The 24441-nt window shown below is 37.8% G+C and overlaps 1 protein-coding gene across 26 annotated transcripts in view; it reads right to left on the reverse strand.

Moving 5' to 3' along the window:
* DTNA (dystrobrevin alpha) overlaps positions 1-24441 on the reverse strand; it is a 396395-nt gene that overhangs the window by 83851 nt on the left and 288103 nt on the right. For all 26 annotated transcript variants that reach the window (XM_055234704.2, XM_055234694.2, XM_055234643.2 and 23 more), the window contains 2 exons: positions 13064-13277; positions 1003-1088 (listed from right to left, as the gene is read on the reverse strand). In XM_055234704.2, coding sequence (XP_055090679.1) covers positions 1003-1088; positions 13064-13277 — 300 coding nt within the window. The remainder of the gene's footprint in view (positions 1-1002; positions 1089-13063; positions 13278-24441) is intronic.

A 24441-nucleotide genomic window follows, 5' to 3' on the forward strand; every position in this document is an offset into this window, starting at 1 on the left:
AGCTGGGCTTGCAACCTGGAACTCCCAATTCCCAGGACAGTGCCCTTTCTAACACAGCATTACAGCCCCAACTCATACTATTTAGGGGAAAGGATAGGGTTAAATGGAAATTTTAAATTTAAACAGCAGCATCAACATCATTTTAAACTAGTTAGAAATAAATATTCTTGTCACCCACCCTCATCCTAGGCCTACTGAGTCAGAAATTCTTGGGGTGGGACCCAGAAATCTATGTTTTACCAAAGCCCTCCAGGTGATTCTGATGCATGCTAAAATTTGTGAACCACCTGTGTAGAAAAAAAAGTCACGGTTCAAATCCTGGTGTCATCTTAGCCATATGGTTAACTGAGTCTCAGTTTCTTTACCTAAAGCAAACAAACAAACAAACAATCCCCAGTGTGTTTTTGGTTAAGGAACTCTACCATATTTAGAGACAAAATGTTCATTAAGGCCCACAATTACTCAATGTACTTTAGCTACCACGCTTTTATTGGCATCTAGTTAACTCTGTCAATGCTGTCTCTATGTAATTCCTATTCTTCTTTCCTGACATTGTTGGCTTTGAAACCTTTGGAGTTCCCAGTGATTTGAACAGTGCTGGCTGAGAAGAATAAGGAAATGTGCCAGGAGTCTTGCTTTTAGAAGACTTAAAGGGGAAGGTTTCCCACTAAGCCTTCATGTCCCTATCATCCTGTGCCACCTGTAAGGCAGTATAGCACAATTAACTGCAAAGAGTGCTTATTTTACTTTAATTTCAGAAAGAGGCCAGTTGGTGATACTCAACAGGTTATAAGTAGAGGAAAACATTCATTTCATTAGCATTTATCTAATATGAAAATATCGCTATGACAAAATCCAAACATCAGTGAAAAATGTATTTCAAACAACTCTCATAGAATGAGGAAAGATACAAATGGGGAGGGGACATGGGGGAGTGAGGGAGAGAAAAGGGTGATACCTAGCAGGGAAAAGCAAAGAGAGACACAAGGAATAATAACTTACATCTTAATTTGTCCATGATCTTCCCTCCACACAATGTGGCTAAAGCCATTTTGACAGCGAATACTGAAATTTTACCATGGCCTTCCCTGTTTAATGGTAATAGAAAACAAAAACAAAAACAAAACAAAACCATGATGTCATTTGGAGCACTTCCAGCAACAAGGTTTGACATTTTCTATTCTGTAGAAATCACAGGATACATAGCTGCATGCCTTATGTGAGCACATCCATTTTATAAAAGGTTGTGAAAACAATTCAATGCACATATCTGAAAAACTGTCTATTCAGTGTTTCCTTAAGAGACATCAGAATCTCTTAGCTTGTTCTTTGTATATGTCACTTGCTCAAAATATGGGCTGATAGCCAGAGGAATATCTACTAGCTAACTATGGATTTAAATAACAGAACATGCTTTTCACTTGGAGTTTCATAAAATGATTTTTGCACACAGTAATTCCACAATCTCTATAATTTACTTAAACAGAGCTTCAGAAACATCATTTTTTTTTTGTCAGAGAATTTCTGAATTTGAGGTTAGGGTAACTATGGGGACTTTTTCATCACACATTTTTTTCAACCATCATTTCCTACCCACAAGCCAACTGTGCTTATGTGATATATTTACTTTTCAAAGAGAGCTGCTATTTTAAAGGGGCAAAAGTAAAAGCTCTGGCCGAGCACAGTGGCTTACGTCTGTAATCCTAGCACTTTGGGAGGCTGAGGTGGGCAGATCACTGGAGGTCAGGAGTTTGAGATCAGCCTGGCCAACATGGTGATATCCTGTCTCTACTGAAAATACAAAAATAAGCCAGGTGTGGTGGTGCACGTCTGTAATCCCAGCTACTTACGTGGCTGAGACATAAGAATCGCTTGAACCCGGGAGGTGGAGGTTGCAGTGAGCCAACATTGTGCCACTGTACTCCAGCCTGGGCGACAGAGGGAGACTCTGTCTTAAAAAAAAAGTAAAAGCTCTGTTTGAACACTTTCTTTCTACCCAAATGACACAAGTGCTGCCAAATCTTCACTGATTCAGGAAGTATAACAAATCTGTCCTTCACAAATGTGATATAAAGGGGATATGATAAAAAGTATAATGTTTCAGCTAAATGATTTTCCAGCTGGAATCAACTGTTTATTCTTATACTTTGGAATCAGAAACCATATCATATTAGTAATTCATTTATTTGATAGTTGCTAATCTTAAGAATGATCAAAAGAGTTATTTAAAATAATATTGTGTCTGAAAGGTAAGTAAAGTTTGTATTGGCAAAGCTTTAGTACATGGAATAAATAATTCATATGAATAAGATTCATATACCTTATATATAAGAAGAATAAGATGTAAATAATTGTGGTTTTGTTCCTTACTAGGTTTCAGAGAGGGATCATTTGTTATTTATCACTATTGCTGTCATTCTTAGTGTAATACCTCAAATACAACCAGCCAGAATGCAAAACTGACTAAACCCTATGCTAGTGACTCTTTCATATTTATTTCTAACCCTCAGCACCAGATTTATGTAATCATTTATCGGAAACCTTCACTTAGATACCTCATGCCCAACTAAGTATGTTCAAAAGAGAACTCATTATCTTTACAGAGCTCTTCCGTAATACTCAGACTAACCTTAGTACTAACCTGCTGTTCCTCCTGCAGTCCTTCGGCTGGTTATTAGAAACACCATGTACCTAGTTACCTGAAAATGAATCTGAGTTGGGGTCACCTTTGATTTCTTGCTCTTCCTTAATTACTACCACCCCGAACAAATGTTTGAAGGACTCAGCTAGACCTGTTACCTGTATGTTGAATCCATTCCCTTCTTTTCATTACTACTGTCACTGCTTCCATTAGCTCTTGCTTTAACACGGTCATAACCTCTGAAATGATCTCTCTGCTTGCACACTCATATCACAAATTTGACCATATTATTTCATTGCTTAAAACCCTCTGGTCGCCTTTTGCCCTCAGGATGAAGTTCTAACGTTTGCTCACGGCACACATTAGACCAGCAGTCTCGTCTAGTCTCCTCTGCTACCGTTTCTGTTGTTGTACGGCACACCATGGTCAAACTGTTCAACACCTCCTGGCCCCTCCCCTTCCTAACATGGTCTGCCCACAACCCTCCCATCCATTTGTCAAGATGCCATTCAATATCATTATTCACCCTGCTCTGAAAACAGCTTTTCTCCTAGATGTCTAGGAAATCACTCTGCCCTTCACTTTTTACCTATTATGTGGTATCTGTCACACTGAATGACCTTGATGTGATTTTTACATGTCTGCAGTGTGACTGGATTCTACATTGTGAGATCCTTCAGTGTAGAGATGATGTTTTCTGAATTACTTGAATTCCTAGTGCCTAGCACTTGGTCTCACACAGAGTTAGTGATTAATACATTTTTTATATTAAGGAATGATTAGTAATCATTATAAAAGTTACACCTGGAATTTTGGGTGTCCATCCACTTAGTGAGTTGTTTATTAATTTTAGAGCAGGTAGCTGTAATAGAAATGCAATGATTTTGTAAAAACCAGGCTATTCAAAATTATTCCTGTCCTCCCATTACATGGATAACTGGAAGTATCAAACATTTGACTTCAGGAGGTAATTAGCCTTTTTCCTAAACTGTAACATGGTTCAAATAATGAGAACAGTAAAGTCTACAAGGTATGGAAGATTAGCAATCACATAGCCATAATGTGGTCCTCAAAATGCAAAGAAATCGAAGAGCATTATATGTGAGGCTTCAAGAACAATACAGTTCCTTTCAATGAATCCGAGAGAATAATTTATTTAAAAGGAGAGGATTGACCACCGATGATTTTGGAACAGAGAGTTCTCCAAAGGATGAAACAATGATAGCTCATAGGTGTACTCTTAGACCTTAGCTTTTAATGAAGAAGATCATGGGGAGATTGCCAGTCCTGTATTGTTCCTGGAAATGGAAGATTGATGATATTAGATCCAACAGTGGTTATATCAGAGCTATTCTGCCAAATTGACACAATAAATCTAGATAAATCACCAAATGGAGGGCAGCTGAATGAGGGTTTTGCAGGAACTCAAGGGTGAAATTAGGCCACTAGAATCTATTGTTATGCAAGCTACTGTGCCAGATTGCAAATGTGACTCTGTCATGAAGAAAGATTCTGGGGGTATGCAGGGATTTAGGTCACGGTAAGCACACCAAGACTGGGTGAGTTCATACTTTGCTTATCCTGGGCACTGGATAAATATTTATGGGGTTTGAGGAGTGAGCAGAGATGACTGACTCTACAACAGAGAATGGGAGCACTAAAGACTTAAATACAAATGGATCTTTTTAAAAAGAACATTTTTTGTAAATATAACAGGGTGAAGAGGAGGGTGTCCAATTTTAAAGAGGGGGCCTTTAAAAAATACCAGCGTTTTTTGAAAAGTAAATATATCACATAAGCACAGTTGTATTGTGAGTAGGAAATAATGGTTGAAAAAATTTGTGATGAAAAAGTCCCTATAGTTATCCTAATTTCAAATTCAGGAATTCTCTAACAAAAGTTATGTTTCTGAAGATTTGTTTAAATAAATTATAGAGACTGTGAGATTATTCTGCACAAAATTATTTTATGAAACCCAAAGTAAAAAGTGTCTTCTGTTGGCTAGTTAGCCAACCGCAGTTAGGTAGTATATATTCCTCTGGTTATCAGCCCATATTTTGAGCAAAACATGGGACCAGGGTCCCTATTTCATTGTGAAAAAAGGCACTGGCATTAGCATAGGAAGCAAGGAGTAGAGAAAAGCTGATACATCCCAAATGGAAAAATTTAAGAGCTATGCTCATCAGGAATTGTCATTAGTTGGGACCAGTTTGATTTACAAACAGCCAATAAAATCTGTTAAGTGTCTAGGAAGCAGAAATACAAGTGCATGAGAATGGATAGTGGGAAGCTCCTCAGAGTCCTGTGCAAATGAGCAGGAAAGCAGCATATTGCTCCAAAATGACTATGTCTATGGCAATGCCTTTGCAGTAAGGTAGTAAAACTGCACCCATGGAATGCTGGCTGTCAGCCGCAATCCAGGAAGCCAGCCCGCCAGTGTGTGCTGAGGTTGAAAAACATAGATTTTCCTTAAAACTTCAGGCCAAACAGCCTGGGAGTGGGGCAGCATCAGGAACTGCACAGAGAAAGTCTATATATTCTTCTCTTGCTTTTATGAAAAGCCATGGCAGTATGCCTTCAACTTCATGTGCAATTCTGACTGCCATCTCAAGACGTAAAAGAGCCAGATGTGTTTGAGAGACTGGATGCATCACAGAGCAGAAGTCTGGATGAATCACAGACTTTTAGGGATGGGATCAGCCTTAGGAGTCTGTGATGTGGTCAGTCACATGGCCATGTAAGTCTTTCTTTGTGAATTAAGGCTGCTAGTACAGTTAATTCTTTGGTAATATAAAAGGCACTGTAAAAGCTTAAAGAATTAATATTACCACATCATTTTATTATTAAAATAGTAATTGGCCGGGCTTGATGGCTCACACCTGTAATCCCAGCACTTTGGGAGGCTGAGGTGGGCAGAACAAGAGGTCAAGCAATCAAGACCATCGTGGCCAACCTGGTGAAACCCCGTCTCTACTAAAATACAAAAAATTAGCCGGGCATGGTGGTGTGCACCTGTAGTCCCAGCTACTTGGGAGGCTGAGGCAGGGGGATCACTTGAACCCAGGAGGCGGAGGTTGCAGTGAGCCAAGATCACGCCACTGCACTCCAGCCTGGCGACAGAGTGAGACTCCATCTCAAAAAAAAAAAAAAGTAATTTTATTTTTAAGATAAAATAATAGTGTTTCACTGTAATGTTTTCCATTTCAATGTAGAGAGAAAACACAGCACATAATACATACCTTATTCATTTTCTCCAATATTGTCTTTTGGCTTAGTGGAATATGTTCTGTTTCTAAGCCAATTACCCTGGAACTTTTGCCTATACAAACTTTACTTTCTTGTTCTAGATTGACATTCAAAAATTCTCAACAAAATTGTTTATTGGTATATAATTAACATGTAACAAGGTATTTAAGAGTACCAGGCTAATATATGTAAATTATCAAAAGCACAAAATGAAATGGCTTCATAAATCAATGTTTCTTTAAATCTTTTATCTTCCTTTACATTTTGTTTTCTCACTCAGACTTTTCAAGTTATTGTAGGGGACAATTGATTGAAAATGGAAAGAGGAAGGCACTTACTCTTTGGTTAAAATATATATAGTGATTTGTAGAGTGTTTTATGTTAAAAATTTGGATTACTTCAAAATTTGACTTGTCATAATAAGAAGTGAGAAACTGCTTTAGTCTACCCTGGGTTTCCCATAATCTTATAAAGAGACATACTGATTTCTTTCAACTAATAATATATTATTTATATGGAAAAGTTGCAAGGAAGAGAATATTTGTTTTTGACAAGAAGACAAAACAACAAATAGATATTGATCGATAGGTCTGGATGCTATGTAGAGAAGGTAAATTTTCTCCAAATTGCCAACAGAGTTTCCTGTTTGAAGTTACAAAATCCCATGAGAAATTTGAAGTTCTTTTAAGTAAGACTGAATTCTGACTGATTCTTTCTTGAACAGGCAAAAGGAATTATTTCTCTATTTAAGAGTACTAAAATCAGAAGCTCTTCTTTTACCAACATATTTTACAAAAACATTTGGTAAGCATTTTTGATAAGCAGAGGCACAGCACTCAAACTGCTCTTTCTCACACATTTTGGTGGCTTAATTAACGGAGAGAATTGCTTCCTCCCTCTGCTTCCACAACATGCCTCTACTATAACACATTTTTTATCTGAAAATTATTTTGCTCATATGGATCACCCATTTAGTCACTCAATAAATATTGATTAGCATTGTCCTAGAGGTTGGGGATATACAGATGAAAAAGGTGTGGTCTCTATTCTTCATTTGCTCATAACATATTGGAGATAAAGGGTCAGAAACAGTTAATTTTAATACAACACATTTTTCAAAGGGTATCTCATCTCATTTCATCTTGTCTTACTTATCATTTATTCCCAGCCTATCATAACACCTAACACATAGCAAGCTCTTTACATATGTCAGTTCAATTAATGAATGCACAAGTGAGAAGCAACTTTCTGATTTACCACTTAAGATTTCTATTGAGAAATATAACGTGTTTGAATACGATGATAATGATTGGCTTTATGGCCGTTTCTTTTAGATTGTGCAGTTATGTGATGCCTTGAATTTAGAAGTGATCACAGGCATAATTAACTCTTGTTTGCAGGGGTAGTGAAGTTAACCTGTGAACAGACAGAAACCCTTTATTTGGATCTGGCATCTCTCTGGGCCCTCCACAATGTTAGCAAAACATCTGGGAAAAGAACTCCTTATAGCCCTGGGGCAGGTGAGTTTGCTAGGGGTTTCTCCAGAATAGAAGGGGCCAATACTGTTGGAATGCCCCCATGCCCCTTGAAATTCCTCATCCCTCTTGAAATTCTACCTGCTACTCAATCAAAGTATGTCAGATAAATGATGAGTGACATTAGGATATTTAATGTATCTACAGCTGTGAAAATTCTTTGGAAAGTGATTCCATTTTAGCAACGTGTAGAAATTTTGAACAAAGTATTTTTCACCAGAACAAGATTTTAGTTAGTAGAGGAGAATGTTCTATGGACATCTTGAAATTTAAGATATACAAAGAAAAAAGTCACCAAGCCAAGTAAACACTGTTTTAAATATCTAGTCTTGGCTGTATAGATAATAAAAGAGAACATTTGGTTTTTTATAACAAAAGAACATTTTGGTTTTTTCTTCTTTGCTTTCACAAATCTACATAGTCTCAAACATGAACAATACTTTTTTTTTGGTGCAGAGAAATGGTTGTGTACTTTGTAGTACATTTTGCATTAAATATCAGAATCATTTTTAAAATTCAAAAGGCAGAAGGATTTTGGCAGAGTTCCAGGCATTTCATATCCATGCATTTGAAATAGTTCCGTGGTCTTTTTTGTAGCATTGGAAGGCTCAGCAGTGGGCATGGGTGTTCAAATGGCCCAGTAAGGTGCAATATAGCAAACAGGGAGGAAAACACCAGGATTTTGTATTCTCTATGTAAGACTATTATGTGATGGATTTGTAGTTCTGGGTAGCTGTCATGAAACTGATCCTAATGCTACAATGTAAAACATGTTAAGTCCAAATATTTCTTCCACATACACTCTCTCAAATGTGTATAAATACCAGAAACTGGAAAGATTAGGAATGTGAGCATCAGAATAATATCCTGTAATAAGCAAAACAAGTCTGGGAGAAAAAATGTTAATTAATTTTCATTTTAAAAGGTGAAACAGAAAGCATGAATAGAGCTGAGCTTAAAACAGTTCCTGAAACAAAATGAGTTTTCCCTCATTTACCTCATTTAGTATGATGCTGTATGACTTGCAAATTATTTAACCTCTTTCTATCTCCTCTACTTGAAAATCATAATATAGTTCCGAGTCAGTAAGACTGTTGACATATAGTAAATACTGAGTACATCTTATTTATTAATATAATTATTATGATTATCATGGAAGACTATGGCTTGACCTCTGAAAATAGGAAAATCACTGTTCCTTTTAATATTTATTACTGTCATATACTATGATTTTTGAGTGACTGAGTATATATGATAATGTTATTTGCTAAAAACAAGGCTACAGTCACATAATCTACTTTATGAAGAACTGTCTTACGAAAGAAGATACTACTGAATTGAAATGAGATTGAGTCAAGACAACTTGTTTTTAGTGTTTCCTGGGGAAGCAGGGAGAAGTGTGAGGAGTACATAGAAGTCTTTTGTAAAGATAGGATCACCCACATTGGTAACCATGAACACTTGTTTTTTTTCTCCATGGAGCAGAAGTAAATCTGAATCTAGGTGACTGGGACCTGCTAGTCTTTGTAATATATTGGAGATCAAGGAAGACTTAATCTCAGAAAAAGAATTAAAAGAAAATTGGCCAGACATGGTGGCTCATGCCTGTAAATCCCAGCACTTTGAGAGGCTGAGGCAGGTGGATCGCTTGAGCCCAGGAGTTCAAGACCAGCCTGGGCAATATGGTGAATCCCTATCTCTACTAAAAACACAATTACTAGCCAGGTGTGGTGGTGCACACCTGTAGTTCCAGCTACTGGGGAGGATGAGGCACAAGAATTGCTCAAAGCCAGGAGGCGAAGGCTGCAGTGAGCTGAGATTGTGCCACTGCACTCCAGCCTGGGCGGCAGAGTGAGACTCGGTCTTAAAAAAAAAAAAAAATAGTTAAAAGAAATTAGTATGACAAGAGCTCAGAAAGATCAACCTTGGATTTTCATTCATTGATTCATTCTTGTGTTGGCTATGGTCTCAGGTGCTGTTCATAAGAAGAAGAATAAAATATGGTCCTTTCCTAAAGAAGTCTGTGGGAGGCAGTCATAGAAACAGTCAGGCATGCACTATAAGACAATAGCAGAATCAGGTGCAAGGAGAGGTGGACCTGTGGAAAGGTGATCAACTTGACCATGACAGGCGAAAGACTCCACAGAGCCTCCGAGTTTGTGACTGCACCTCTCAAAAAGGCTGCACATTATAGGCTTTTAAGAATTATTTTCATCTTTTAACTTTCTGCAATGTTTTTCTTTTGAGTTCTATTTCCTACAAAATAATAAGAACAACATTAAAGGTCCTTTGAAGACCTCAAAGAGATTTCCCCCTCCTCAATAGAATACGAACAAGAGGTGACAGAAGAAGCTGCTGCCAGTTTGCTGGGGGGATTCTGGGATTCTGGAGGAGACCAAGGAGTGGAAGGCTCCTGGCAGCAAAGAAGGGGAGGTGGGAGGCCAGTTCCTGGGGTGATCAGAGGAAATGGACAAGAGGAAGAGACTGGCTCAAGTTCTGGCTGCTCCCTCACATATCTTCTTCCCTCTCAGCCCCTGGTCTCATTTCTGACATCTCTTTTCCCATCCTTCTCAGGCACACTCATCCATTCCCCTAGACACCTTAAAAAAGATAACATCTGGCCATGGAGAGATTTGCTTAGAAGTTGGTTGGTAACTGCTCCCTGGGTGACCCCCTCCCAGGAATACAGCCATTTTTAAAAGGAATGTCACAAAGAACAAAAATCTTCTGGACTCAAGGAACTGTGTCTTCAGGGACAGAATGGCAAGCATGAGCATAAACCACTGGGGTCCACTGCCCACCCCCGACATTGTAGAAATCATCTACGGATGTAGTTATCATATCTTCTGAGTGGCTGACTTGCCAACGAGCAGAGAGAAACCTTATAACCAGGAAACTGATTACAGCCTGCAGTTAAGCATCCTGGTATGAAAATTGAGATCCAGATTTCTTTTTGGTGGGAGAGGGAATGCTATTCTTGGGGAGCTATGGCTGTGGGAAGGTAAGCCTGGTCCTCAGAAGTACATCCCAGTAAAGGAGGCATCAATCCTCACCTCAGGTTACCACTTTCTTCACAAAGTTCAACTACCCGGGAGTCTAGTGAATCTTAAGGCACCATCCCCTCCCCCCCAAAATGGCCAAGTTTCTTTGAATCCAAGTTCTTATTCTTCATGAGTTTAAATCACTATACTGCCTTTCTTTTTTATTTATTTTTAGCATCACTTCTTCAGAGTCTAGGTTCTTAAGGCATCTCTAATTTTTATTTTGGATTTTTTCCCTCTTTATTTATATGTCCATTTAAAATATGGCAAATGGGAGAAAATCCCCTAAATGTTTCAGTGATTCTGTAATAGCAACAGCACATCTTTCTTTTAGTAGTATCAGGATCATTCATGTCTGCCAAAATACAGACGGTTCCCTTAAACACCTGGACTCTGTCGTGGGACAGGTGGTAGGAAGTGGCATCAGATTTCCACGCTGGGTCTCATTTGGATAAATTGGAGTTTACTATTATAAGAAATAGAATTTGAACATTTATTTTATTCTTAAGTTTCTCTTCTTATATTCACTTCTAAATTACATATCCAGTTAGCTGTACTTCCTGATGGCTTACATTTCACATCCAAAATTCCATGCCATCAGATGGAAAATTTGAGTGTCAGTAGGACTGCCTATGCTCATTTGCTACGCTGAAGGAGCAAACGCAGAAGTGTCTGCAGAGTAGGATCTCTACATGGATGTGTTTATAAATCTTTGCAGTGAAATTTGTCTATGTGGATGTGTTTATAAATCTACTACAATGAGATTATTGAAAGTACACATCAGGAGGCTTCCTATCTATATGAAGAATAGGCACCAAATAAAGATTTCTTCTGAACTTTTTTGTGAATTTTTCCTTACCTTGGGATAGATGTCAAACTTAGCTTTTCATCAGTCTTGAAATGATTCAGCTATATTTTCAGCAGCTATTAAGAGACTGTTCATAGCTCTATATTTAGAAGTGATCTAGGCAATATTTCTGACCAAAAGTGAAAAATCTAACTATATTAGTGTGAATCCTATATATCTCACAAAATACCCCCTTCCTTATTGTTAGTCTGGCTTCTGGTCTATATTTATGGAGTGGGTGCAAATGATTCTTTGGCTTTGATTCTTTATGAGTTCTCTAGCAATACTCCAGGATTTAGTGAGATATTATATTTCTCTTTTTGCAGTTTCCATTGTTACATTTCTAACAAATAAGTCCCTTGACATCTTTAGGGGCAAATCTGAAAGCTGCCACACTCTTGTCACAGGGCCAGGTTAGAAATGCCACTACAGAAATGCCATGGCCAGGTTCCATTCTGCTGCCTCTGCTGCCTGTCATGTGGAACCACAGTCCTCTTTACCTGCCCCACCATCCAGTTACCATAGTGATTAAGCCAGAGCAGTACATCTCGTTCTGAAGTGTGCACAGCTGAAGTAAAGAATCTACCAACCTGGAATGCTAGTTGTAAAACTGTTGATTTTAACTGAAGAATTTCTCAAAATACAAACATCACGAAGACAATAATGCACACTGGAAAAACTGAGCAGGAACGATTCTGTTAACACTCTAAGTTGCAAAGTGACAGCTGGTAGCTTTTGCGAATTGCAAAATAACATTAGCCTGGATGGAACATCTCCATTGCGGGGGTAAATACTTCCAAGCACTGGCCAGACAATGAGACTAAGTAAAACCTTCTGAGAATCTTAAAATGCGATTGCTGAAAGGTCAGGTTAGCAATTTTCCTTTTTAATATTCAAAACAAGCAGTGGAAGTGGAGGGGGCGGTACTATGTCCAGGTTGGAGGATACTGGCAAAAAGCCCTCTTGAAATTGTAGGCTGAGAATGTAATTCAGGGGAATCCACATATACCTTGGTAAAGAAACCTTTGTTGAACACCTAAGTCCCCGCTCGGCCACTAACATGCTGCGAGACACCAAACAAGTGACAATTTCTTTGTGCTTCAATTCCTTCATCTGTAAAATGAGATATTTGGACGAACAGTCTTTAAGATCTCAGCCAGCCCTGAAATTCTCTGATTCTACAAGGGCAAATTATACAAAAATGAAGCTGAGCTTCAGTTGTGGTCTGTGGACAGCATCCCATTATTTTATGATCGAAACACTTAAATTGACCAGTCCATTTAACGCAAGTCATAGTTACTTTGACTGGGATAGTCAATAAATCCTTTTCAATTTCTTTCTTGTTTGCTGTAGGGCCTTGTTAGGACACCTCAGAAACACTGTCTTAAACAATTTGCAAATAAGAGAGTCAAAAACATCCTCCCACTTCACGCTTCATTAAATCGCTCCACAGGCAATCCTCTCGAGCATCCACAGCTTCCAGGAAGCATGGGATAAGTTAACTAAAGGTCAGCACATAAAATACAATTGTCCTCAAGTTCCTCTGGCACCATTTTACTCTCTAGTCTTTTTCACAGCATTTGAAATGTATATTAAACACATGGAGACTTTACTGACATAAGCACCCACTGTAAGAAAAAAGAGAGTTCAAAAAAAAAGAGAGAGATACGAAATTATTTGGGAAAAAGACCAAGTAAGACAGGAAGTGAAAGCCAAACATGTAGAGAGGAACAGACATTCAGAGGGTGCTTACGGATCAAAAGCTGCAAGCAGGAAGTTAAGGAGGAGGCTGATGGATTGCTCCACGTGGATTTGGTGAGTGGTTGGCATCCGTTTGTTGAGCTGGTAAAAAATGGTGGAGAGCACAGCCTCTAAGCGGGACACACTGAGTTCGGTGTTTGGGTCCAGGTTGTTCAGAGCATTTTCCCGCAATGCTTCTATGACATTCCATATGTCCACCAGGTGCACTACAATTAAAGCAGAGTTAACACATCAGCCCAAAGTAATGGAAGGCAAATACGTCAGTTTACATGACCCTCTGTCCTGTTTTTTTCTAGGTATCTCACATGTGTGCAGCTCTTGCAGGGGGTCATCATAAGTAAATGAACATAGGCTGTGCATTATCTCTAAGACTTGATGTGCATTATATAATAGCAAGCAAATGATTTACTGACCACCACAATAGATAGTTATTTCCAATCTTCACAATCACCCTTGAAATACAGCTATTATCCCTGTGTTACATGTAAGATAACTGAGGATCTGGAAACTGAACTGACAAATGCAAAGGTAGAAGAGGAGTCAATGGCAAGACTAGCATTCAGATCCAAGTCTATCGGTTTAAAAGTTATTTCCCCATTGCACACCCTGCCCCCTCAAAAAGAAAAGGCCGACATTTAAACTCTAGTGTTTGAAAGGATGTCCAAATTATATTTGAGTATTTAAAATGTTTTCATTTATTTATGTGTTTTTTAGTAGTATGCTGTTGGAAATAAGAAAAAAAAAGAAAGTTAAGGTAGGCAAGAAGACAAGGTATAAAGGAAAAGTTATGTATACACTGCAGCAGCAGCAGAACTAAGTCACACATCACTGAACTAGGCTGGTCAAGAACAAGAAGTTTCTTGGCTACATTATTACCAGCTGATTTAAGTCATGGTTACTTTCACTAGGGTAGTCAAGAAAGCTGTTTCTATTTTCTTCCCTATTTGCCCTGAGGTCTTGTTATGAGATCCCAGAAACCATGACCACCACCAAGATAAAGAACATGTCCTCACCCTCAAAAGTTTTCTCATGCTCCTCTGCAATCCATCCTCATTCCCTGTTCCAGGCAACCATTGATTTGCTTTCTGCTGAAAACTTCAATTCTTAATAACTGTAAGTATATGGTAAACACTCTTTTTTGGGTCTGGATTCTTTTACTTAGTGTTAACTATTTTGAAATTCATACATGTATTGCTGAAAGTATCAATAGTTTTCTCCTTTTTATTGCTGAGTAGTATTCCATTATATGGATATATCACAATTTGGTTATCAACTCACTTGTTGATGAATATTTGGGTTGTTTTTCAGTTTTTGTTTATGAATAAAGTTGCTATGAACAATCATGTACAAGTCTTTCTAAAGATATATGGCTTCCATTTCTCTTAGATAATGAGGGATTCAAAATATTAAAATCATTAAAAAATATTAAGTAAATTTAGAAATGAAAGGGCTGGGTTTCACGGTAAGTGTATATTTAATTTTTAAAGAAAGTTCCAAAGTATTTTCCAAAAGTAGTTGAACCATCTTACACTCCCATCAGCAGTATATGAGAGTTCCAGTTCCTCCACATCTTCACCATTAAGGTTGACTTTTCATTATGCTTTTGCATTTGCAAATACATATTTTGTTTATTCTCAATGAAATATAACAATTAGTTTCCATTTTTGAGAAATATGCACTGTATATATACTTTTTCACTAACAGCTCCTTATTTTTTGTCTTCTACCTCATTACTCACTCCTGGCTCTATATCTAATAAGCTTCTACTATGAATTGAGCTATGTGACTGTTTTCTTGGCTTCTCTCTTTACTTTTGCTTTTCAGAACAGATCTATGGTTTCTGACTTTTGGTATAGGAGAACTTATCACCAATTTCTTCCATTATAATAACAAATGAATGAACTAGCCAACAGTTTTTGAAGTCAGACCCTTTTCCCAGGCTAAGTTTAACTGCAGGATCTCTAACCACAGGACCCTAAGAGACAGAGAACAATCTGTTCAGACATTCTTATTTTCAAATTAGGCATAAAGAAAAACAAAAACCTAAAGTATGGTTCTCATAACTAAGTTTGTGTGCATATTGAGATCCAAGAGATGAGTAGATTATGCAAATCTCTAAACTAAAAAAAAAAAAAAAAAAAAAAACAGGTTACATAGAACCGTTACTGTGTCCTTTACTTAGATTTTTGCTGGTAACCTTTAACAATTACTCAAAATAATGTTTTATGTTATGAAGGGAAGATACCTGTGCTCAAGGAGCACTGGACTTGGAGTCCAAAGACCTAGGTTGCAAATCTGGCTCTTCTACGACAAGTGCATGACCTCTTAGCCTCTAAGACTTAGAGTCTCACTTCCTTCATCTATAAAATGGGGCTGGCATTCCTAAAATGGAACAATGCATAGAGTAAAAAGTGGTAGTTCCTGGTACCTAGCAGACAATGCCTTATAGATGAACAAGTGAATAATGTGAGTCATGTCAAAAGAAAAATATATTGCAATATATCTCTGATTTGGAGCAGATGAGTACAAATCACATACCAACTAAAATACTTAAATATTTATTAGTTTTGGAAAAATTCAGATTTAAGTGATTTCAAATTTGTAAACTTTTCTGTATATCAAGAATTAATCAACAAGGAAATTACTTGTATTTCTTGGCGTTATTTATCCAACTCTTCAATCTAGCAAGCAAAACACTCCCAGGGAAATGGCATTTATAAACAAAATTTATTTATTTATTTAAATTCTAGTTGGGAAGAGCCGGGATTCCTCTAATTACTCCCTATAGATTTGATCTGTGAATCATCTGGATCTAGACATCAGGATGTGTCTGGGTGCAGGATGCAAAGAGAGCAGTGCTGATGACATCCAGCCTGTCATCTTGCTTGGTTCCTGTGACCTATTCTCACCCAGTTCCTGGTTGTGGATGATGTGGAACAGGCATGTGGGGACAGAAGCATGGACTGGGAACTTGAGCATGGGAGGGAGATGGGTATATGTCAAGAAAGCTAAATGGCTGTTGGCAGAGGGAAGGAATCTGGATGCTTAAGTTTCTCTCGATGAGCCATTGCAAGGAATAGGAAACTCTTTTAGAATTCCCAGTGGTGGAATTATCCAGGCCCATGGGAGTGACCACAGGTGTGGCCCACATAAGGGTTCCCACATATGCATGCCCACATAAGGGTTCTTTAGGTACTTCAGCCTCAGCGTGAGCAGCCCATACTCATCTCTCCCTTTGCCCGCTCTGGGATTCCCTTCCTTGGTGAATGCCACCATCCTCCCGCTGCCTATTCTCCCTCCAGGGAGATTTAATTTCTGGGTTCTATCAATGACTAGTCCTATGGACTGTATATCTCCTAAACATCACTGTAATCCCACCATTTCTATGAACCTTTATTGCCACCACCCAATTTCGTTACCCAATGCTATCACGCTTACTGTTTGGCCGAGTCCGTTCTTTCTTCATTCTTTCTGTACTCCCTTTCTACTCACTGCAGCCAGAGTGTGATTTCTAAACTGTAATTTGACATATCACTTGTATGCTGCTTAAAATTGTATGCTGCTTGGAGAATGGCGTGAACCTGGGAGGCAGAGCTTGCAGTGAGCTGAGATTGTGCCACTGCACTCCAACCTGGGCAACAGAGAGACACTCTGTCTCAAAAAAAAAAAAAAAAAAAAAAAAAAAAAAATTGTATGCTGCTTAAAGTCCTTTAATAACTTCCCATTAATTTGAAATCTAAACAAGGATTGCATTTTTTTTTCTTTCTTTTCTTTTTTCATCTAGCCCCTGTGTACTTCTCATCTACATCTCATCTACTATACCTTGGCGTCAACATCACTTCCTCAAGGATATCTTTCTGGGCTGGATCAGAAACCCTGTCTCCAGGTTTCATACCCCTTGCATGCACCACCTTAGAGCTCTGTCCTTCCCCATCACAGCATGTAGTGGGCACTCTTGTGTGGATCAATAGGTTGTCTGTTTCCCATTCTGTGTTGCATGTGGCACAGGACGAGACTGTCTATTGTGATAACTGTTCACACCCCTAGTGTCCCTCACACTGCCTTACACATAGGAACTTGGTAAATGTCTTTTGACTAAATGAAAGAATGACAAAGAAATGACTCAACAGTGAAACAGGGTTTTCTAAGGATGCATTTGCTTTCTAAAACGCAATGAGGCATAGTCATGAAGAATCATAGAGACACTGGTTTGAATCCTAGGTATACTGTCAGTCTAATTACTTAACTTCTCTGAATCTTCATGTTAGAAAAGTGGAACTGAAAATAGCATCTACTTCGAATGATTACTATGACAACTGAATAAAATAATGCCTGTAAAACACTTGGAATAGGGCATGTCATGTAGGAGATAATAATTGTTTATTATTGTAAACAAATATCTAGAAATTACATGAAAGTTATTAAACATAAATATGCCGCATTTCTGTGCTTACATATTCAAGGTCCTAATACAAGGAAACGTAAAAGAAAAATATTTCATGAAAAATAAAATAATTCTGGCTAACTGTGAGAATAGATAATTTTAAATGATTTAAGTAAAACTAGTTTTCATAATTATATGCAAACACTATGGTAGATTGTGAGGACTCAATACAAACAATATAGATGTGGTTCCTGCCTATGGGAGCTAACAGTCTGGTGGGAATACAGACATGACTCACATAATCACACAAACGGGTGATCAGAAATAGTGACATACTGTGACGTATAGCATGCTAGGTATAAAATGGGATTATGATATGGTCTTGATGGGGCCAGGAGAACAAGATAAGGTTGCAGGAGCACCATAACTACGATAAGGATTAGGCTTTTTATGCTGAGTATGAAGACATGGGTTTTAAATAGGACAGCAACATGATCAGGAATGCAGCTTAAAAATGTCATTTCTGACTTTAAGGGAAGAAAGGAGTGGAGATGGACAGGCACACAGTGGGAAGTAGTTGGAGCATATTGTTTTAGTTCCAATAAGGGATGGCAGTATTTTTGTTTACAAGGTGGTACTATGCAGAAAAAACTGCAGTCACGCACATTGTACCCCTTATTTTCCAGCGGTGGCATAGTGGAAAGAATTCAGATTTTGCAGCCACAAAGATTAAGGTTTCGTTCCTGGCTCCGGAAATAACTGCAAAACTGGGCAAATTTTATTAATAAAAATAAAATGTAATAATATTTTGTTTATACATTGTATTATTCATTTTTTATAAATTAGGAAATGGATTCCCTCCAGAGGCAGTTATAGTGAGATTAGAAGAGAACATGTATTTACATAATAGGTACTCAAGAAATGAGCTATTTGTATTAAAATAACTAAATACACTCTGATCTAAAGCCACACTATTCTATTATTAATTCATAAGATCTGTGAGTCCAAAACTAAATTTTAGCCAAGTATCCCAATTTCAATAAATTAATCAACCCATAATCTTGATGACATATTATGTGGGTGAAGTAAAAGAATCACAAAGTGCACTGCAGCCACAAAAGCAGACACTTGGTCAGTTTAGTTGTCACAAATTTTGAGTTAGTGGAGTTTAAGTTGATTTTACCACATCGGGTCATTAGAAACCTGGTGAGGAGGCTATCTTTCATAAAGGTTTCATGGAAACTTTATTTCATTGGCGACTACCTTGGGAGGTGTAATCATAGTGCAGAAGGTGCAGGAACCGGGGCAGTGGCTGGGTTCCCCTACTGACTGTCCCTATGACCTTGGGCAAGTCATTTAACTTCCTTAGGTTTCAGTTTCCTCGCCTGTAAAATGAGGACAATACTATTTTCTCTACTACTCGGTTGTTTTGGGGGGGTCAAATGAGATACTTCACATAAAGCACTTCACATAGTGCTTATAATAAGCATTCAGTATACATTAGTTATTGAGAAATTTAAGTAGCATAAGCCTTTTGTTGATTTAAATAGTGACACTGAGAAATGCTAAGTTGAGATTCATTAGGAAGTTATTAAGAAGTCTGTTTTAAAGGTCTGACAGTTGTATAAATATGTTGCTTACTGTTGTGCTAGTTAAATCATTTTAGATGACATTTAGGTTGTGCAATAATGATTATGAACCACTAGATGGCACTGCGCGTATTTTACTAAATAGCTATCAAACTTCAGTCGTCCATAATAGAGCACCTGCTACCAGGCACAGGAGATAGGAGGAATTCCCTCATCTATACAATTGTGTATATTTTATATTAATATACTAGGAAAGGCAACCGTTTGTATAATGAAATTCCTTAGTTAACAATAACCACATCGAGAACAGACAAAATGCATTCTTAACCTAATATTTAGTTCTTCATGGAATCTTAAAAGTAATGGTAATAGTGTTGATTTCAGGCATTAATTATTAAGACCTAAGATTTGTCTTTATATACATAAATGGAAACAGACAAAGCTTCAGTGGTTTTCTATAAATTCAGGCAATCTCAGGTAGAAAAGGGCTAGGTTAGGGTGTTGTGGGGAGAGTTGCAGATGGGTAAAGGAGAATTTGTTTATCTCGAGAGATATTTTTAATGTGTTTTCTGACATCTTGCACTATTTTAATGGGAGATGGAGTCCTTCATTCACAGAGATGACTTAAATCCAAGCATCCGTGGGAAAAGTGCTAAAATGACAAACCTAGTTATACCTAGATAGAGATGGCTGATGTCATAAACTTTATTAGAAATAGTAGAATCATGTAAGTTGGATAAAACATGGGGGAGAAAAATATCAAAAAGACAACTTCAAGATTTAGTCTATTTTATGATTTAGTCCAGGGCCAGCCTTTCTTGAATCCCTGAGGCTGGGTCCAAGTCTCTGAATCTAAGCATGATGTTCTTTTTCTAAAGCATTTGATGATCTCAAAATTCTCAAACCCAGACTCTACCACCTCCTGAGTCCAAAATATAAAACAGTGGAAAAGGAGTTTGACAAAACTCTCAGGTGATTCTGACAACCACTGATTATAAACTTTTAGAAGGTTTTCAAAGGGCTTGCAGCTGAGAAAGGTCAGAAGACAATTATAGTGACTTAGCTTTAGTCATTATGGAATAATGTTCCTCAACTGTGGCTTCACAATGGAATCACCTGCAAGGTTGTAAAATGGATTCCTGGTGATACTGGTGGTCCAACATCACACTTGTAGTGACAAAACACAGGCTATTTAGAAATGCTGCATCTCTTAGGCTCCCACACAGACCTAGAAAATCGTAATCTGCATTTTAACATATCTAGGCAGTTTGTATTCACATTTAAGTATAAGAAGCGCTTCTCGAAGTCAGTAGTTCTCAGTACTTTGGCATCAAGACAGCCTGATACGTCTTCATAGGTTGTGAGGTGTATTGCAAGAAGCTGATTACCATAAATTAATTTATGCAGTTTAAGAGTGATTTGTATAAGGATGTATATACATATTATTTTAGAGGGGTTTAGGCTTAATCCCTAAGAAGGTCACTCATTGCATTATCATGTGCTTTAATTAGGAGAAAAGGAAATTGTAGTTATGCTGGAAATTGGGTATAATCTGTTGATCTGCTATTGGGAATACATATATCCTCTTGTGTGTAGACAGTGTTGTGTGTGGTTGTGGTTGTGGTTGTGTGTGTGTGTGTGTGTGTGTATATCCATGCACATGCTCCCTCAATCTCCACCCTGCCCTCCGTGCTTAAAGTGAGGGCGACTGGTGTCTGAGGTTTCTGTTATGACTTGTTTTCCCCTCTTTGAGATATGCAGATATATGCAGGAATCCCCATAGCAACAAAGATAAATTGTTTCTCCTGAAAATGCATCCAGTTCTCCCCTCCCTAGATGTAAATTTCCTGACCTTCAGTGCAATATTCCCGGCATGAATTTCCATTGCAATTACCCTCTTCAGAGTACAAGAACAAAGTTCAGGTAATATTTCTGATTAGTTTACACACCGGGTTTGAAGTGCCAAATTGTGTTCTTTCATATAGCAGATTCTTAAAATACGTTTGCTAGCTTGTAGAAAAGTTAATTATGGAGATTCATTCTTTTAGTTATCAAACAAAGTTCCAATGTCCTTAGAATGAACAGATGAACACGCATACAAGCATTGTCTTGTTCCTACGACAACTCTCAAATGGAAAGTTTCATTCAGTATTCTAAGCACCAAGTAGACTTTAAGTAAAAATGCTTTTAAGGAGCTCACATGTGGGCCAGGCTTCACAGAACTGGGGTGTGAGGAGGTGGGGAGAGGAACTTAGCCCCTTGAGAATGTCAGGAGTGACACTAGGTTCCTGAGACTCATTACCCTAAGCTGCTCACTGGCTGCATTTTGTAGTCTTCCATCTTAGTCTTATAACTTCCCTCATAAATAAGTGTTTATTCAGTCCTTATTGTGTTGCAGTGCTGTTCTGGTTTCTAGAATTGGAGTGTACAAAATAGACAGGTCCCTAATCACACAGAACGTACGTGTGTGTCAGAGAAGGAGGAGATAGAGATATTAAATAACTGCATTGAGCATGCAATAATAATCTATTTTCTCTCCTTTTAGATTTCAAAATATTCAATTGGCATACAAAAATTGTATCTATTCAGAGGTATACAATGGGATTTGATATTTATATATACATATTATCTATTTTCTCTTATAGAGAAACATGAACTGAGAGACTGGGATTCAAGTGTTTCTTCATTTGTACAATGGGAATAATAATATCCTTTCAGACTGTGTTCTGAGGAACAATGAAAATGTACATGGGAAAACAGTAAAATATAAAGTACTATATAAATTTTAGGCATTATTCTTATTTTTGAGAGCAAACAGAGAGGCATTAAAATTTACTGTCATATTCAGGTAGAATTATAACAATTTTCCACTCACAAAAATTCTTTCAATTCTTTGCCTCACTCTGTCAGTTATAAAGATATTTGTCCCTTAATGTGAGCTTTCTTCTATAACTTGAGGTTTGTTTTCCCTTTAATGGATGAAATGATGTTATAAATCCATGGGAGACTGTATCACAGTGATTACGAGTTTAGTTCAATTTCAAATCAAATATTTCAGGGGCTGGTGTGGTGGCTCACGCCTGTAATCCCGGCACTTTGGGAGGCTGAGGCAGGCGGATCATGAGGTCAGGAGATTGAGACCATCCTGGCTGACACGGTGAAACCCTGTCTCTACCAAAAATACAAAAATTAGCCGGGCGTGGTGGCAGGCACCTGTAGTCTCAGCTACTTGGGAGGCTGAGGCAGGAGAATGGTGTGAACCCGGGCCGAGATCGCACCACTGCACTCCAGCCTGGGCGACAGAGCAAGACTCCGTCTCAAAAAAAAAAAAAAAAAAAAAGAATATTTCAGTGTATCACTAGTTGCCATGCATCAATCACACATGCAGGCTGTAACATATGGAGAAAGACTGCCATATGCATATACACACAGAGTTGGGAAATGGAACAAGCAGCTAGATTCCATAATAGTTTCAAAGAAATTAAATCCAACCAGCATTTTAAAGGCTCTACAATGCATTATGGTTGATGTTATTGGTGATATAACAAAATATGAGAGCCTGACTATAAAAAAGATTGTAAGTCTTATGGGGAGAGACACACTCAGATGACCTAACTGAAGATCACCACAAGACACTGTGTTATCCAAAGCTCACATCCATAGCACAGATTAAAAAGAAAAGTCCTACAGGAGCTCAAAATACAGGAATGCTTTGTGGGCTGGAAACTATGTAAAGATTTGGAAGAGGAGGTAAGGCTCAAGTTGACTCCTAAAACGCAGCAGAAGGTGCATAGATGGAGATAAGGAGGGAAAGATACTCCAGGAAGAAGTGGGTTCAGTGAACAGTGGCACAGAGCAAAGAACGATGATGGTGCATTTAGATTTTGTATTGACCTAGAGCCAGAGAAATTTGTGTTGGAGCTTAGAGGAAAGCAGGGTCTATAACTATTCATTTCTATTGCCCAGTATATAACACTCTTAATTTTTCAAGGAGGGAATATCTTTGTTTTTATATTTTATTAAAGATTTGAATCTCATAAAGTTAAATGTTTAATTTCATTTTCAGACTACTATGTGAGCTAATTCAGAGCCCTATCTAAAGCTAAGAATTGTGGTGGTGGAAACCAGGGCTGTTCTTTAGAGCCATGAGTGGGTCTCAAACTATCGAGTCTGATTCCATAGGTCTTGACTGTGGCCAGGGCATCCCTAGGTATAATCAGCTTCTTAGATGATTTTGTTAGACAATAAAGTTTGAGAACCACTGCTATGGAGCACAACTTAAAGAATGGAGTTAGACAAGAGACAGGAAGAATAGAAAACTGATGCTCCTTTGATTCAGAGGAATTTCCTGGGAGCACTGTGGCCAAGAAAGCCAGGTGCAAATTACCTAGTAGTTAAGAGCTCTAAAATAAATAATTTATATTTATGCCCTTGTTCAGGCCTCTTATCATGAGAAAATAGTATTTAAAAATCTTTTAGGGAAGAAGGACTCAGTTAAATGGTGTGCTTTGCCAGGGTCAATAGATATATTTTTATGTGATTACACTGAAGCTATTAGCCATCACCCATATTAACCAAACATTGAAATCAGAAATAAAATGTTACTAAAGGCACAATCTTCAGATTTGTTTTCCATTAGTGAGCATGAGCTATACCTTTATAAAATGTGAACCCAAACAACAGCTGAGTAGCTCACCACGCTTTTTTATGCTTCCAATCTCAACGTCTTTCTGGCTCTGAAAGCAAGCTTTTGTCTCCAAGGCAGTTCTCTTTGCTAAGGATCCTTAGAGAGAAGCATCATATCTTACAGAGATAACATTTTAGTTTCACTTTAATTTCCTGGTTAAGGTGATGTAATAAACCTTCATGAAAAGGTCTACAACATATTTTTGGCGTAAAATCAAATTGAATATCATGCCAGTCTTCACAGACCCTGGTAGTACATCCATTGCCTATTAGGAAAAGGTATTCAGTATTCCTTAAATTGTGTCTGTAGACCAGAATCATTATTCAAAATGAGGTTTGAAAATTGTTGACTCAATAGCTGTCATACTATAAATTAAATCTTAAAACATTCAATTGAACAAGCATTTATTAAGCCAATTAGTTTTAAAGTATTATACCAAGGATTATAAAAATAATAAGAGAAGGTAAATGAAAAGACAGATCTGAATGATAACTAATTTCTCATTGACAGTGTTTAACTTTATTCAGAATATTAATCACTTTAGAAGCAAGAAAATCTTGTATCTTATTTCTCCTGTGGATAGTCATTTTATAAAGGGCTTTTAGACCTCACATCTTTAATGTCGTCTTACCATTCCCTACATTCTAGTGCCCTAATCTAGACTTGTAAAAGCCTGCTACTTAGAAGCAAGCCTACTACTCACCTCAACT

The sequence above is a fragment of the Symphalangus syndactylus genome, chromosome 1 (genome assembly GCF_028878055.3).
Source record: "Symphalangus syndactylus isolate Jambi chromosome 1, NHGRI_mSymSyn1-v2.1_pri, whole genome shotgun sequence".
NCBI lineage: Eukaryota > Metazoa > Chordata > Mammalia > Primates > Hylobatidae > Symphalangus > Symphalangus syndactylus.